This window comes from Oncorhynchus kisutch, linkage group LG23 (genome assembly GCF_002021735.2).
Source record: "Oncorhynchus kisutch isolate 150728-3 linkage group LG23, Okis_V2, whole genome shotgun sequence".
NCBI classification, from domain to species: domain Eukaryota; kingdom Metazoa; phylum Chordata; class Actinopteri; order Salmoniformes; family Salmonidae; genus Oncorhynchus; species Oncorhynchus kisutch.
Genome location: NC_034196.2, coordinates 37,422,926 through 37,436,785, shown reverse-complemented (window position 1 = coordinate 37,436,785; position 13,860 = coordinate 37,422,926). Strand labels below are relative to the sequence as shown.

Below are 13,860 nucleotides of genomic sequence, written 5' to 3'. Positions count from 1 at the left end.
TTTTATGATACGCTTACTGTTCAGATAATGTCAATGCTCCCAAAAAGATGAAACAAGGCAGATTTTCAAGCGGTTGTGAGGGCTCAGTTCGTTGGAGCATGGTGCTTAAAACACCAGGCTTGTGAGTTTGATTTCCATATGGGCCACATGTACTGAATATTTGATTTAACCGTAAGTCGCGTTGGATAAATGTCTGCTAAAACTGCATATTATTAAAGAGAATGAACCATACACATGCGTTCCATTCTTCATCCAGAGGACACTGAAGAAAGTCACTGGTGTCATTAGCCATCAGTTAGTGTGATGCTCCATTAATATGACCGCGTCGTTAGGGTTTGGCCGGGGTAGGCCGTCACTGTAAATAAGAATTTGTTCTTAACTGACTTGCCTAGTTAAATAAAGGTTTAAAAAAAATTATAATAATGGGGCAGCAGAGAAGATATGACACACCGCTGTCCCGAATCACAATTTCACCCTCGCCGCGCCATGAAACAACTTACTTTCCCATTCCGATAAGCCCCCTGGGGAAACACGAGTACTCTCTCCCGTTCCATGTTCTACCTCTACTTACACTCTCTGATCCTCGATATTCCAAAAGATAAGAACGTGCTGTGTCGAAACCCGAGAAGAGGAGGAGAAATCCTTTGCTTTGATGTCTCGATATGCAAAGTCATTGATAAATATTGCCTTTCGATTTGCCACACCTAAGTGGAGAAGGAAAGGAGGGAGTACGAGGGAGGCCTGAAACAGCTGGTTAATCAATGGCCCCCAGGCAGTGGCTGGAGGAATTTGGCTGGTGAGAAACGAGAAGCGTTATCTGATTTGTAAGACCAGTAGATGTACACTTCCAAGCATGGTGAATGAAGCACCTTAAGCAATGTGCAGATAATCCAATTAGAGTGTGTAGTCACTGCCAAATATGTGTCTATGAACTTGAAGTACACAGATATGTCATTTTCTCCTGGTCTAACCGTAAACTAATGGGTTTATTTGATGAGGGGTGACGGGTAGCAAGTCCACCCCCTTGTGGTACACCATCCTCATAGTGCACCCCCCTCGTAGCTGTTCTCTTTAGAGTGTGCACTTTGGCGAAGGAATGGTCCCCCATTAATTCCCCAAAGAATGAATTTGAACCAATAGCATGGCTGGTCTCCACAACAGTGTCAAACAACTGCAGCATTCCACGTGCAAAATGCTTAGTGGTTTGAGCTGAACTCGAGAGAGTGTGCCTCCACTGCCTCCCTGTGGCAGCTTCTGAGATCACACCCACCAATGCTCCATTTCACACAATCGGAATAGTGCTAAGGACCTTAGTCAGATCCACAAAGCCTGACCAGTGGCCACCACATCTACATCACCAAGCGTTTGCAGCCTTATGAATGCGAGTGACTGAAAGAACAGGTTGAAACCTGCTCCTTTACCTTGTCTGTCAGCTGAGATGGACCCTGTCTCTCAGCTGGAAGTAGTCAGTTAGACATGTGTTTATGTGTGACGTGTAGGGAGGAGGGCAACAGAAAGACACAGAAATAGAAAGACTGAGCAGAGGAGAAGAGAGGGCTTCTATGTTTTTCAAATTCAAATGTTTAGACGCATGTACACACACACACACACACACACACACACACACACACACACACACACACACACACACACACACACACACACACACACACACACACACCATTCAACTGTTAATTCATCACGCAACTCAATTGATGTCAATCATGTGCTCTTTAGGGTATCCTTCTATTTCTGTTTAATCCAGTTCAGACCAGTTAAAACGCTGATGCCTTTTCTCACCATTAGAGGGTGCCAGGTCCCTTCCACAAATCTCACAGCTCAGATTCTACAGCCTTCCACATATCTCCCTCAACAGTAAAAAACTTCCAGTCATCCTATGTTGAGTTGCTGAACCCAACTCCAACCCTCCTGTCACCATCTTTTTTCTTTCAACTAGTCTATTTTAAAATGGTTATGGAAGATGTGAAATGCATTTACAGATTTTCAGAATGGGCTTTCTAAGTTCTGTCTGTGTGTCTTTCCACAGCAATCAGAGAGGATGGAATGCCAGGGGGAAGGAATAAGAGCATTGGACCTGTCGAGGTATGTCACAATTTATTACTGTTTAAGCAAAAGAAAACAATAAATCTGTGTTCTTATAGGACAAGTTCAAGTAGTCCCTCCCTTTTTCTCTCGGTTTCAAAAAGTTTTCTCCATACTGAAAACCGCAGACACTGTTGCCCTCAATGACTTCGGTTGTGCACTGTGGTGTTAGTGTTTTCTATGTTCCTCCCAGTGGAGGCTGCTGAGGGGAGAACGGCACATAATAATGGCCAGAACAGAGCAAATGGAATGGCATCAAACACCTGGAAACCATGTGTTTCATGTATTTGATACCACTTCACTGACTCCTATCCAGTCATTACCACGAGCACGTTCTCCCCAATTTAAGGTGCCACCAACCTCCTGTGGTTCCTCCCAGTGTGAGACTGTTTTTTACAAAGCAACCAACCTCAATAGAAGAAACTTTCAGTTCCATCATTCTGTTTGTAAAGCGTATTCAGAGAATATATTTCCCACATTACAGGCAACTCGAAAAGGGACATGATTCTCTCTCCAATTGATTCAGAGCCCACGTTTGTGTACGACATGGACTTGGAAGTGCCTTCATTTTAAAACAAATCTATTATTTTCAGACTATTTATTTATGTTCCATACATTTCAGCCTTTTTATGTTCAGCTACAAAAACTAAAAACTGCTATAACGTTTTGAGACTCAACACAAAAAAAGAGGCTATTTTCCAGGTGTACTTTTAAAGAGAAGCCCCTGGAAGCAGCTGAGTAGCCGAACACAAAGGTTTGATTTGATGAGATCTGATTGATGTTCCATTGATGGTGAAAACCAGACCATTTTAACAGTAGCTTTGCATTTCCAAATGTTTTAACAGGTCACAAAAATGTAGTTGAATATGTTTAATTGTTGGCTATTGTGGCTTGTTGTGAACCAGAAAGGTAGGCTTTCATTTTCACCAACTTTGTTCTTATTGTCATCTCAAAATGTTTAAAACCATACAATAATGACAGCAAAATTCAGTCTTTACTAGACCACTGTACCTGCATGATATTTTGCAATAGTTGAAATACCTCTTTTTTTTTTTTTTTTGCCTGGAAAGTATCTGCAGAATGGTTTTAGATAACATTCTCTGCCTAGCAATCTTTCAAGGAGCAACATCATTCAGTTGATTGCAGCGATTGCCTCAATATCGGTGTCCTTGCTCCAAAGCTGGATTCAGGCCCTGCGAGACAATCAAGTCTGTCTCATTATTGCAGATAGGGTTAACTCATTAGGCTTAAATCACCCTTCTGCTCAGATGTGAACGATAGCGCTGCAACGGAGTAATCAGACGTCTTTCAAACACAGATAATGGGAAGGCACCGCTTGTGCGGCAGAGAAAAAGTTCACCCGCTTCCCGAGGCAAATGTGTGCAAGAGCGAGTGTGAGATATGTCCGTGGGAGCTTGTTTTGTTCTCCAATCTAAGAAGCTCCTGCCATATTAAATCCACTCATAGCCACATATTGATTCCACTGTTCACGGGTATACTGACAATATGTGAAAGAAAAGCTGCCCGCCACCGTCTCGGGAACATTCTTAAAATATTTATATGAAACCTTTTGTCATTTCTCATGAGCAGGGTTTAGTATGCTACATAGCTGAATAAAGAAGCTTAACAATGACCAATGGATGACATTTTTCTTATCGTCAGACAAACAGGCTTTTGTTTGTACAGGGACTAATGCATCTGAATCAATAACCCCATGACATACTGAATGACAAGAGAAAATGAACAGAGGCTTTCTCTTCTCTTACCTCCTTCCTTGTTGCCCTCCCTCCTTTTTTCCCTCGCTTCTCTGCTATAGATTTCGAATGAAGAAATGGAGCGCATTATGACAGGCCAGGAGTTCAAGGAGGATGCTGGTTTGCCAGAGCACACCTGGGGAAACAACAGGGACAGCGACCACAGTTCCCCCGACAATGGTGTCTCCGAGGGCAACCAACCCTCGCCGGTCTCCACCCTGTCGTCCAGGTGAGCTGTTGCAGTAGGGGTACAGACCATTACCTCAAAAGTTAAAGGTTGGCGCACTGAACGAGAAACACCACTGACTGAGTAACTATGACTTCCCCCAGGAGTGAAATGCATCAACATTTTGTGGCCAAATTCAATATCTTTAAATGAATTTCTGAATAAAAGGACCTATATCTGTCAGTCGTATCTCCTATGAATGAATACAGATACATTTTAGTTTGTCCCCTCAGCTTCATGGCACCTTTTGAATTGTCCATTGCATGCCTACCAGTACCAGTAATGGTTTTTTGAATGTTGTTGTTATGCGATTGAGTGAAGGTTCCTCTCATGTTAAAATGTAAGGTCACCCACATTTCACTCCTAAGCACATTTATGGGAGAATTTGAAGCTCCTCACAACTGGATTCTCCCTGGGTTTGTTGCCGCGGAAACAGAGGACACAGTTTTCATTCCTCTGCCTTTGCTGAAGTCTTGCCATTCCACAATGATAAGTACTGTCCTTAACATGATTGTCTCAGGGTCGATGCTTTCTGTCTGCAACCCAGTCCTCTCTGGCGCTGTCTCCATGATAAAGCGTAGAGTTCTATCATAATTTTTTCATGCTTGCCTGTGCCCAGAAAAATATACATTTGGTAGAAAACTCTGTCACGCTTCACATTATGGTGCCATTATTCTTGTGTAATTATTTCTGTAAGCACAGTGTAATAAGTATTTATAGTAGAGCAGTTCTTTATTCCATAATGGTTTCCTGGCTTGTGTCTTTGCAGCAAGTCCCTGGAAATGAATAGCTACACTGCTACCTACCGGGACCAGTACGTGGGCACGCCCGTGTCCTCACACTACAAGTTCCTGCCGCACCTTTTTGGTTATGCCCAGTCAGTCCTTAGGCCCACCCTGGCCCGCAGCCTGTACTCCCAATCACAGACCCTTGTCTCCCAACTGGTGGCAGCTGAGGACCTGGCCCCCCTGGGGACCCCCATGCTCATAGAAGATGGGTGAGTTCCCACGGTGTACACATCTGTGTCGGGACCTGTGCTTTTGACGTTTTCTTTTGGTAGACTTTTAAGGTTTGGGGTCTTGACCCCAGATGTCTTGTTTTGTCTGATCTTTACTAAAAATGTTCTATCAATCACTCTTTTTATTCATTGTCTTTGGTTCTAGAGTGTGAAGAAAGTGTGTTATGCCCAACCTTCACACCTCCCTGTCTGCCATGTGTCCCCCAGGTACAGGGTGACCCAGGGGGAGCTGTTTGCCTTGCTCTGTCGGCTGGCAGACGAGCTGCTATTTCGGCAGATCTCCTGGATCAAGCGGCTGCCCTTCTTCTGCGAGCTGTCCATCGATGACTACACCCTGCTGCTCAGTGCCACTTGGCAGGAGCTCATCCTGCTCTCCAGCCTCACCATCTACAGCGGCCAGATGTTCGGGGACCTGGCCAACATCACCACCAAGTACTCACCCTCTGACTACGAGCTGCAAGGGTAAGAGAAGCCCGGGATCTTAGGTCTCTAGGTTCTTGAGTCTGGTAACATGGATCTGGGGATGGGTTCCATTGCCATAGCCTTGGCTCAAGGTTGGCCTTTTTGGGAGAATATTAGGAAGGGTGGTTACCCAGAGCCAGATTAAGCCTGTAGCTTAATCTGGCTGAGGAATATCGGTCCTGGGATATATCATTAATTAAGTCTTTTAAATGCAACTTAAACCATTCTTTCAAATGATTTTGATTGATTATCTCTCATCTGCCAGGTTTAGTGAAGATGGAATGGATGTGATGGAGAGACTGATATACCTGTTCCGCAAATTTAATCAGCTGAAGGTTAGCAATGAGGAGTATGCCTGTATGAAAGCCATCAACTTCCTCACCCAAGGTATGTCAATTCTACATACTTTTTAAAATATGTTGGAAAATCCAAAAAAGGCTGGGATGATAAAATGGGTGCTGGGCTCATTTTTACACTGAAAAAAAAAATGGAACCTATGAAATATAATCTGAAATGTCAGTAGATACTGTGCATATTATTGTGTGTGTGTATCTATTTAATTCATATTTTATTAAACCAAGTCTTGGCAATGAAGGCAGCACAACTTTATTGTTTTAAAGGGACGTCTGTATTAGTCGTCATCGTAATCCGTAACCCTCTCCTCTGTGCAGATATCCGAGGGCTTACCAACGTTTCTCAGCTGGAGAAGCTGAACAAGCGCTACTGGTATGTGTGCCAGGACCTAGCTGAGTACAAGTACCCTCACCAGCCCAAACGCTTCCCTGAGATCATGATGTGCCTCCCTGAGATCCGCCACATCGCCGGTGAGTACATACAGTTCATTCAATTTTCACCTTATAATGCAAACCCTTTTCAGCTCCGACTGATAGCCATTTTCACTGTAAGGTGTGCAATATGTATTATGCATATGGCTATACGAAACGTGTACAGTGTGTTTGACATGGGTAATGTGTAATGTGTGTACTATGTTATGTGCCATGTTTATTTTGTATACAGCACAGTGTGTCTAAGGTTAAAGTTCATCCTATCCTATTTTAGGATGGCATCAAGGGAAAACATTATACACCCCAATGTATGGTAAATAATGTACTGTAATAGATCTGTGGTTGTGAATACTGTGCACGTCAATGTCCATTGGATTTGCTTGGGGGATAGATGTGGATTAAGAGAGGTTGTTTTCTGTGATTACTGTCTTTGATGGTGCAGTACAAAAATAAAACAAATTGTATGGAAAATGTATACACTCTCTGGATAAGAGCATATGCTAAATGACTAATGTGTAAAATGTCATGTAAATGGTCGTTCCTTCCAGGGAAGCTAGTGAACGTTCCGTTGGAACAGCTCCCCCTGCTGTTTAAGGCCGTCCTACACTCCTGCAAGTTCAGCCCCAACACCCTCCGAGCAGGAACCACCACCTGCCTGACAACAGGCCTCATCCCCGGCAACTGAGCCATGCCTCTCAAAACCCACCGTTCACCTGAAGGAGGGGGGGACCCCCTTCTTTCTTTTGTGAATGTGACAGAATTGTTTTTCTAAATGTATTTATTACACGACAGATCTGAATGTATTCTCATCTACGCAGAGCACACGCCTCTGCAATAAGAAATGCACAACCAATGCATTATTCAGACGTGTAAGTGCAGTTTACAAGTATGTGAAGTGTTAACATGGTAGCTATTTTTCGTATAGATTTCCAGGAAGTTTTTTTTGGTTTGGGGATCCACTAGAAAACGCTATTGTAACTGAAAGACTACCTCAGGAAATATTTGTTGTGTTTTCAGTGGACATATGCCTGTGTCAGTGAAAAGATAACTTCAGCAGTCTTTGGTATGTTTGTACTATCCTCAGCTACAGTTAAGTACATGAGATATACTTCCCCAATGTGTTTTAAAAAAAATAATCAATATGGCGTTAATGATTGTTACCAAAGGTCTCTAAAGACACACTCAGTTACTAAGTGTAGTTGAATTGAGTTTTAATATATACTACATGCTATACATTTAGCTTTTTAAGATTAGTTACATTTATCATGGTGGGGGTGGTGTGGTTTCTCAGGTGGCATTGGTATATCAACACGTCTGCCAATAGTGACAGATGAGATGTCTTCACTGATGCCTTGTTTCCCATCACTAGTAATGTCAACATAAAGTGGCGGCAAATTCAAGCCTCTTTTTCATTTACATTTCTACTCAAGCCTTTTAGCGAGTAGAAATTACATTTAGTCAGAATTGATACGGGTATTTTTAAGGCGAATGGGAAGTGGAAGTGAAGGAGAATCTTTCATGTTTCCAACTACAGTTGAAAGATTTTCCGATGGAAGATGGCATTTCTTGATCAATCAATGAATTAACTGAAGGACCACTCTGGGATTGGTGATGATAGGCCAGTAAAGTGTTACTGTCCCAGTCGACCTTCTCCTGAGATGTACCAGTTACTCCAGATGCCTGGGAGGACGAGAAGTGCAATATGCACACTGTTAAAAACCCAGGGTGTGGGTGTGTTTTTTTTTTTTAAATAGATGTGAAATGCTGCCAATAGTGGCAAGCTCAGCCATAGTTCAAGAGTATTGTTGTTGTGCATTCTACTCTTTCAAGAGACATGTTCAAAGCAAAATCCCACCTGTGACCTCTAGGGTCACAGGGATTGTTATGTCTGCATGTGCATCAACAACAATTTTGCAGCTGCCAGTTAATGTTTTCTGTGATATTTTCTCACTCGAGTTCGCGAGAAGTTGAGTTCTAAACAGGGTAAGGTGGAAGTTTGGTGTACTGCACTCAGAAGTTTCTCAGGATCACTTTGTTGAATTGCGCGTTTAGTATTAGTAGTTGTAGGTTTTGGGGGATGTCGTAAGTAGCCGTCTTGTCTTTTTGAGGTCTTTTTTTCTGTAGGGGAGTTGTTGTATTTGTGTGGGTGTTTGGACTATATGGAATAGAATACGATTTTAATGGACTAATAAGGACACAATTTGGGTTCTGAATTGATGTAAGGCTCTGTGGTTAGACTCATATTCACTTGTATTCTCAGGTGTGTTACAAACAAGGCAAAAAAAAAAGGACAATATGTTTTTGGAGCAAAGTGCAGCATTGACCAGACTCAGTCAGTTAGAAGTGTTACATCAGAACTGTAAGGAAATAAATGTTGTTGTAAGGGCAAACTGGCATCAGATCCACGGAGTGCACCCCTCCCCTTCAAAGCATTCCAAATCGAACTGAACATATGTGTTATATCTATTGAATGTTTACATATTTGCACCAGACAATGATTTAAGTGAAGGGACTGTGCCAGAGTTGATGGTTTTGCTATAGGTCCTCAGTCGGAGCCAGTTGTGGCATTTTGACTAGAAGTGCCTCTATCGTAGCCATTCTGTCAACATCTTGGATACACATGTCTTTGAACAAACTGGGAATTGATGCGTATTCGTAAATGAATTAATCACATCTTTTCAATGTCCCACTTTTGTCTGTTTTTATTCAACTTTTAACATTTGTAATTTACTTGGAATGTATTTTGTTGTTTTCTAAGAATGTTTTGCATATCAATTAGATTTGATTGTTTGAAGTGAAGGTGACTAGGATTTTTCATTTTTTTAAGTCAGTGGCTGAATCTCAAATCACTCCCTTTACCGCACCCCCCTGGCCAGCCATTTGCACATACACGTGTGCCTCTGCCATATGCATAAGTGCCCCAAATCTGAGGGAGTGGAAATTATCAAGCGTGTTGGGGCTAATAAGACCCTTCTATAGCCACTTCGACCAAGCCAGAAAGGCTGCAGGCTCCAGAAGGAAGTGCTATCCGGGGAGGGGGACAGGAGTCTATCACCGGCTGGGCTGAATGCGTCGACACCTAGAGGTATCGTCAGGAAGAACTACGCCCTCTAGTGGTCTAGGCGCCAACTTGAAGCACCGCGATATGTTAGGAGTTTGCACAATTTCATACAAAAGAGTGGACAGGTGTTCCTAATTATATATGTGCATTTGTTTGTGTCTGTTTCTGATGCTTGACACGTAAAATATGAAACATCTCCCAAATTAAATGTTTGACTGTTGAGGTTATTATATTGTAAAACAACAAGGAATTTTATAATTTTGAATTTCATGCTCGTTTTATTATTTAAATGTAGATCTGGAATTGCATCGTTCAAGCTAATGCCGAGACCCTTAGTAGTTCTTCCTGACGTCTTATTACCTCTAGGTGTCGACGCAGTCAGCCCAGCCGGTGATACACTCGTGTCACCCCGCGATGAGCAGCTACATAAAGCATCCTCCATTCATGCTGCAAAGGCGTCGGTTTCCTCCTTAACTCGCTTTAATGGCGAGCAGCCCTAAAATACCTGGGAAAATATGCATACTGTCTTAATAAAACACAATTTTCTACCACCATGATGCTACTTCCGGACGTTGCATGCAGCCTTCAGACAGGGGCAAACAACAGACTGGTGCAACCTAGCATGGTGGAGGAAAATTGTTTCATTAATTAAGACAGTACGCATATATTCCCAGTTTTCTTTAGGGCTGCTCGCCATTAAAGTTAGTCTAGGAGGAAATCGTCACATTTTCAGCCTAAACGGAGGATGTTTTATGTAGTTTCTAGTCAAGGGGGGACACAAGCATATTACCGGCTGGGCAGATCACCCTGGGACGTCAGAGGGCAAACGAAGTCAAAAATAATATTGCCCTCTGACGGACCTTGGGGCTGCATTCAACTTGTGTCCCAAAGTTGATGGGCTTATTGAGACCCTCTTTACTCTCGTTTCGCTAGCAACAAGTGACAATTGAGGGTCCTCCGAGTGAGTTGGTAGGGATGAGGAGCCGGTTTGGGATATAACTAGTATTCTGTCCCAGTCATTTACCAGAAACAAGGTAGACATCTTGGAGATGCATGGTTTGCGATGCATGCGTTGGCCTGTAGGTAGGTACTATCTGTCAGTGCTACCCAGTTTTCAAGGGGCACCCTGCAGCTCAGGGATTCAAATTGACAGGGAAGCACTGCTTTGGTTCATGGTTGACATGTTTGATATTTGTTGACCGGTGTGTGTTTTAATGGATGTTGGCTTTATAATTGAGGAAGATATATCTTAATCTTGCTCAATTGGGGAAGATACCTTTTAATCTTGCTCAATTGGGGAAGATACCTTTTAATCTTGCTCAATTGGGGAAGATGCCTTTTAATCTTGCTCAATTGCATCCTGCAGCTCAGGGATTAAAATTGACAGGGAAGCTCATCTTTTGGATCATGGTTGACATGTTAGATTTTTGTTGACCTGTGTGTGTACCTTTTAATCTTGCTCAATTTAAGTGGTAAAGGTCCCTAACCACTAAGTGTCAAAAAGAATAGGGCCAGATCATCACAACACCTTTGCCTCTGACACAAACAATTACATTTACGCTCATAACTCTTTACTCTGCTGTGCTGTGTTACAATCAACACTTTATTTTATTTGAGGGAACACTATTGGGGTCTTATGCATAAAGCCATTATACACTTTATTGAAATGGTGACTAACAACCTCTCGCTTATTTTCAATACGTATTTGTCAACATCGTTTTTCTCATTCTCTTTGATAGAATGTATCAATGAAAAGAAAGGCTTTTGAATTGCAGTGATATCAGGTGTCATATCATGTTTTAGGGGGGCACAATGCTTTGTTTGTTTATGTTGGTGTTCTGGGTTTTAAAAGGTTGCAGACAGAGAAATGAAAAAGTTAAGATGTGATGTTCTACTGTAACATGTTGTTTCTTAAAGCTACAATCCTTTGAAATAATATCAAAGGGTCACCCCACCTCTGTTTCGGTAAAAATCTGAGGGATGGGCCTGGAGAAGTGTTACCACTCTCAAATTCATAGACAGAGCTATGGATGCAAGGACTGACCATCCCATGATATAAACATTCTAGTTTTTGCCATGTTTTGAGGCTATAAAGTGTTTTTAAAATATATTTTCTTTGTTTACAAACATCGGAGCGAAACAAGCTACGTTATATTTTGGATTCTGATGGGGTACAACAATTGAACTCATTTTATAAGTAAAAATGTTCAAGAATCAATGGCGTATGTATCATTAATTCGTGAGTCTAAAAATTGATGTTGCAACTAAGGATTCTAGCTTTAACCTCCATCATGGGTTTATATACTTTGTGTCCATGTGTCTGCCCTGACTGTAACTTTGACTACCTGTGGCTATCAGAGCAATACGTGTTCAAAGCATGCATAGAATGTCAGGACTTGAAACTAAATAAACATGAACCTTATGCAACTGTGAGACCAAGGCCTCAATGTTTTTATTTCTCTCCCTTTGCCCAAAAATGTATAATTGACCAAAAGTAACATTTCAGATGAATGACCCCAGCTTATCCATTTAGGATGCGCTCTCAGAATGAATGTCTGTGACCCTCCACTCCCCGTTTGTTCTCCACGCCTTTGAGATGGTATACGACGAGCACAAATGAAAATAGCCACTGATCCATCATATAGGGTGCCTATTTTAAGAGGCATACGCATGATCCTTGCAAATACAGATGATAGCCCGGGTTACAGAGGCTATATTAGTCTAAAGATGGTGGGGTATTTACCCAATGATAGCGGTGCCTCATTACACTAGAGACCTTAAAATAAAAGAGCTGAGTCGTCGTAATAAATTACGGGGAGCCCGTTTGCTGTGTGACAGTCACATCCTGTTACTGGCTCCTCCCCTTCTTGTGGACAGGGCAGAGAAAGTGGTGTCGTTTTTAGCATGTGCCTCTTGTCTTGTCAATCTGAACCAAGGAGAAATAATGGCTTCCCATACTGTGCCAAATCGAGCTCCTTTGCCAGGGCCACTGACAGCGTCACTGCCCACCACAGCTCTGGGGAATTTACGTAGCTGGCCACATTTCAAAATGGGCCAGAGGAAGCCAAGGCCTCCACTGCTATTTTAATGATGAAAAACGCTTCACTAATGTCAGATCTATCAACAGTCTTTACTGTGTGTATGGTAGAGGAATTAAAACGATAGTTCAAGAGGAATTTTCTCACCTCTAGAAGATTAGTTGACTCCAAACACTGATGCATTATTGGTCACTTTTCAGAACATGCTCTTTATTAAAGACACAATCTATAAGTTTCCAACAAATCTCCTTTATGGTTTTAGTAATACTGTACTTGCTATACATCATGTCAAATCTTCCCTGTGTAGGGAAAATGTTGCTACGTTTTCCCGACTTCATACCCATTCTCAAGGAGGCTCCTGGATCCTCTTCCTCTTCTACCAATGTCAAGTGGCTGCAGAATTGCTTCACTATTTATGGAGTTCCCCAAAAATTGTTATAGGAAGTGACAGTGTTTTTTCCTCTCTTCCTGTCAAATTTTCCTGGAAGGGCTACCAGGTCATTACCACCTTTATCTGCACATCACATATATGTAGACCTCCCTTTAACTGATTCAGTTGGACTCTTCCACCAGAAGAGAGCATACATTATAAAGGATGTGAAAAGTGTAATGCGTTTTTGTGCTTTACCAAAATGACATATATAAATCTGTATAAAGCTCATTCTTGCAGTTTCTGTGACCGTGAGATGTTCTAAAGGGACATTTTGTCTGCTCCACCAAGATCTGAGCAAGATATTAAATGAAAATTAGGAGATGTAACAGAAAATACTTGAGCTTGGCTGTACAAAGATGGACACGTGGTTTGTTGTATGCTGTTATAGGGACCTTGAGGAAGCTCCGGTGGGCCACCTGGTGTTCAGTAGTTTGCTGAAGAAGCCACATACCGTCCTTCACAATGAGTTAGGCCATTCACAATGAGTTAGGCCTTCACAATGAGTTAGGCCTACACAATGAGTTAGGCCTACACAATGAGTTAGGCCCTTCACAATGAGTTAGCCCTTCACAATGAGTTAGGCCTTCACAATGAGTTAGGCCTACACAATGAGTTTGGCCTACACACCGAGTTAGGCCTAACTTTAGGCCTTCACACTGAGTTAGGCCTAAACACTGAGTTAGGCCTACACAATGCATTAGGCCTACATAATGAGTTAGGCTTTCACACCAAGTTAGGCCTACACACCGAGTTAGGCCCTACACAATGAGTTAGGCCCTTCACAATGAGTTAGCCCTTCACAATGACTTAGGCCTTCACAATGAGTTAGGCCTTCACAATGAGTTAGGCCTACACAATGAGTTTGGCCTACACACCGAGTTAGGCCTAACTTTAGGCCTTCACACTGAGTTAGGCCTAAACACTGAGTTAGGCCTACACAATGCATTAGGCCTACACAATGAGTTAGGCCTAACTTTAGG

General features: G+C 42.3%; 1 protein-coding gene across 1 annotated transcript in view; it reads left to right on the top strand.

Annotated features, from left to right (window-relative positions):
- LOC109868760 (nuclear receptor subfamily 6 group A member 1-A) overlaps window positions 1–11,842 on the top strand; it is a 193,077-nt gene extending 181,235 nt beyond the window's left edge. The window contains exons 5-11 of the mRNA XM_031803053.1: window positions 2,048–2,103; window positions 3,920–4,086; window positions 4,853–5,080; window positions 5,309–5,563; window positions 5,829–5,950; window positions 6,235–6,387; window positions 6,897–11,842. Of these exons, the coding sequence (XP_031658913.1) occupies window positions 2,048–2,103; window positions 3,920–4,086; window positions 4,853–5,080; window positions 5,309–5,563; window positions 5,829–5,950; window positions 6,235–6,387; window positions 6,897–7,033 (1,118 nt within the window). The 3' untranslated portion in view covers window positions 7,034–11,842. The remainder of the gene's footprint in view (window positions 1–2,047; window positions 2,104–3,919; window positions 4,087–4,852; window positions 5,081–5,308; window positions 5,564–5,828; window positions 5,951–6,234; window positions 6,388–6,896) is intronic.
- Window positions 11,843–13,860: the final 2,018 nt, after the last annotated feature.